General features: G+C 41.2%; 1 protein-coding gene across 1 annotated transcript; it reads right to left on the bottom strand.

Moving 5' to 3' along the window:
- Positions 1-221: 221 nt before the first annotated feature.
- LOC115729099 (premnaspirodiene oxygenase-like) lies at positions 222-2145 on the bottom strand. Its single transcript, XM_048285903.1, has 2 exons — positions 1237-2145; positions 222-852 (listed from the first exon to the last, which is right to left on the bottom strand). The coding sequence occupies exons 1-2, from the start codon at positions 2143-2145 to the stop codon at positions 235-237; spliced, it is 1527 nt and encodes a 508-aa protein (XP_048141860.1). The 3' UTR covers positions 222-234.
- Positions 2146-3526: the final 1381 nt, after the last annotated feature.

Genomic DNA, 3526 nt, shown 5'->3' with positions numbered 1-3526 from the left:
TTTCATGCGTATGACATGTAACTTTGAGAATTCTATTCCTAAAAAGAAGAACATCAATTTGATTGATTCATTTCATGTGGTTCAATACATTTTCACCACCAACAACCAATCTCAATCTCGAGTCCTTAACTCACTAAAGAAAATGAGCTAAGTTGACAAAAGGTGAATCTTATTTCAGTTCAATCCCACACCAAAGTTATTAAATGAAGGATGGTATTCCACAAGCCTTCTTTATCAAGCTGAAATTAAAGAAAATGGTGAAGCAATCACGTACAAATCATCCTTTCTCCCAACTGTGGCACCGAAAACTTCTGTCATGTCGAGTTGTTCAGGCGCTTGCCCATTTGCTGGCTTCCAATCATAATGATATAACAGTGATGCTAGTATAAGTTCGAAGCCGGCTGAGGCAAATGCAATGCCAGGACAGACCCTCCGACCAGATCCAAAAGGGAGCAATTGATAGTGCATCCCCTTATAATCCACTGAAGATTCGATGAACCTCTCCGGCTCGAATTTCTCCGGGTTTGTCCAATATCTTGGATCTCTCCCTATAGCATGCACATTGATCAGGACTCTCGAGTTCACAGGAATATCGTAGCCATCCACCTTGCATCCTTCCCTTGCTGTTCTGGGGATCAATGGTCCTGGTGGATGCATTCTGAGAGTTTCTTTGACAACACACTTTAGGTAATTAAGTTCTTCGATATCCAACTCTCGAACGCAGCCCTTTCCCTTTAAAACCCGCCGGATCTCATTCTGGGCTTTGGCCATCACCTTTGGGTTCTTGAGCATTTCCGACATCGCCCATATTATCGTTGATGATGATGTCTCGCTTCCCGCACCAATCATATCCTGCGAGAGTCGTGCACATAGACCCCACTATATATAATCTATTGCACACATCTCGGATATAATTTTGAGGATAGTACAACTTATTTGACTAGTAAGTAAAGAATTTGATATAAAAAAGAATCCGGCACTGTTCTGGTAAAGAATATGTTAATAATTATGGTAAACACTCTTATATCAAGTACAATACAGGTTTTGTAGATTCATCCTTTTGATTATGTCCGAACCGTATTGGGAGTAAATCTTTTTCCTTAGTTATAAATCTTAAGGATTGTCTATTGGAAATTGAATATGCATGTTGAAACACAATATGACAAAATAAAAGAGAATTTGCCTAGTCGAACTTTTACCAAGAACCAGATACGTGTTTATAAGAAATTAACGTACCAAGATGACGGCCTTAATGTTGTCCGTGGTAAGATGAAACCCAATCTCGTCAGACTCCTGGAGACGCAGTAGCACATCGACTAAATCTTCCTTATCCAGCGTATCTTCTGGCCTAGCTAAGCATTGTTCTCGTTGCATTTTGTGGTCAGCAAGAATAGTATTCAAGATTTCATCGTACTTTTGCTTTACCTTATCCAACTTATATTTCATCCCGTTAATGTAAATTAGAAACGGTAGGGAAGGGAAGAGCTCGGCTAGGCTCAACCCGCTCCCCAACCTCACGACCTCCTGAATCGATGAGATCAACTCATCCTGCTGTTTGCAGTTTTGACCGAAAGCCGCCTTGCAAATGATGGAATTAATGCAGGCGAAGATCTTCTCGCTGAGATTAAGAGGGAGACCCGACGATGATTCGATGTGTTTGATGAGATTGTTCACCTCCACATCTCGCGCCCATGTGAATGACCGCACACGTTTAACACTCAGAAGTTCTAGAACGCAGATCTTGCGGAGTTGCCTCCAGTATTCTCCATATGGGGCGAAGATCATACTCGAGTTTTCGTAGCTTGTGATTTTGGCTACCTGAAGCAGCGGCTTCTCGGCGAAAGTGAGCTCTTGGGTCTTGAGGACCTCCTTGGCTACTTCAGGAGTGGAAATTACTGCCATGGGAAGCTCGCCGAGTTGGAGATGGAAAACCGGACCATATGTTTTTGCTAAGCTGGTTAGGCGATGGTGCGGTAGTTCACCGAACATCTGGTGCAGATTTCCAATAACTGGCAACTTTTTCGGGCCTGGAGGCAGCCTAAGATTGAACCTTTTTGTTCCATGTCTGTTAGAGATCAGTTTAACCAGAATGAACAAAAAGAGAAGCAACGAAAAGAAAAACGAAAAGGCAGAGAGCTGAAGCATCCTAGAAGATAATAATAGGCGGTTCTCGTGTTTCGGTGAAGATTTTGCATGCAAGAGATGGTATTTTGACCTCTATTTATACTGTTTTGTGAGCCACTGGTCGGCAACGTGGTCTCTAGCTGCTAGAAAACCGTTTTAGATGAATGCAGGAGTGCGAAAACAAATGCGAATGAGACAAAAGCAGATTAGGCGGAGCAATGGCGTATTTCCCAACGTGACCAATAATGGTATTAGTCAGAGCAATGGGGGTGATTTTAGAAATGACAAATGACCATAAATGAGGTGCTATTTCGTCGGTTCCCACCCCAGTGTTTTGTGCTTCCTCAAAGTGTTGATTCTACCTCAATTGAATCCATTCTTAAAGACTTGTGAAAGGGGAAAATGAAAGAGCCGAAATGACAAAGATGACAGCCAAATTGGCTCGTAATTCACGGGGCTAAACATATCGTATACTATTCAACATGTTTCTCCACATAATTAACATAATGGGATTTCGATGGCGCTGAAGGGGCATCAAATTATCACCAAGGCCAACGTCATAGAAGTCATTTTTTGAATATTTTGCCACAAATAAAAGGGTTTGTGTCCTTTTACATGAAAACGGCAGCGTAATGGGGGCCCAGGTAAAAGTGCCCATAGGAAAATGAATTGCAGACGTTAATTGATATCTTTTTTATAGAAATAATCATGATGTTTCATTTGACCTTTCTATTTTAATACTAGCACTTCCCAAGTTTTTGTTTTTGCTTTCCCCATTTTTGGCAATTAAAATCCCAATACTTAAATAAATACATGTTGCAATAAAAAAAAAAACTCGCAACGAAAAGATATTGCAGAGCTAACGCAATCCTCTGAATTTCGCTTTCTTTATTTAAGTTAATGATGTTTGCTTTGACTGTACAAGTCTACATTCTATATTTATTTTTCTGACCATACAGTCTTTTTAGATTCAGACGTTTTCTTCATTTAACTAATAATTGACGACCTCTACTACCCGACAAGCTTATGGAAGTTGCGGTAGTTTTTAAAGAGGGAGAATGCAAGGCTATAACTGCCTAGGAAGAAAGAGCTCCAGGAAATTTGACAGGCGCTGTTCTGGTAGCCTCAAACGTGGAAACCTTTCCCCTTGTTGCCAGTACGCAAAGTGATAAAAGCTCCACTGCAAATTCATTTTTAAGATATCCACTAAACACTGCGAGCCCTCGCCTAGTGACCGGTGAGCTCTGGCGACCTTCTCTAGTTTACCACAAAGGATTTTTTTCTCAAAGCCCCTACAAAACCAAGATATCCACTAAACACTTTGAGCCCTCGCCTAGTGACCGGTGAGCTCAGCCGACCCTCTCTAGCCACAAGGGAAAAAAAAAAAAACCAGAGAAAGAAA

This window comes from Rhodamnia argentea, chromosome 9, assembly GCF_020921035.1.
Source record: "Rhodamnia argentea isolate NSW1041297 chromosome 9, ASM2092103v1, whole genome shotgun sequence".
Lineage (NCBI taxonomy): Eukaryota > Viridiplantae > Streptophyta > Magnoliopsida > Myrtales > Myrtaceae > Rhodamnia > Rhodamnia argentea.
This window is presented reverse-complemented; position numbering and strand designations above follow the sequence as displayed.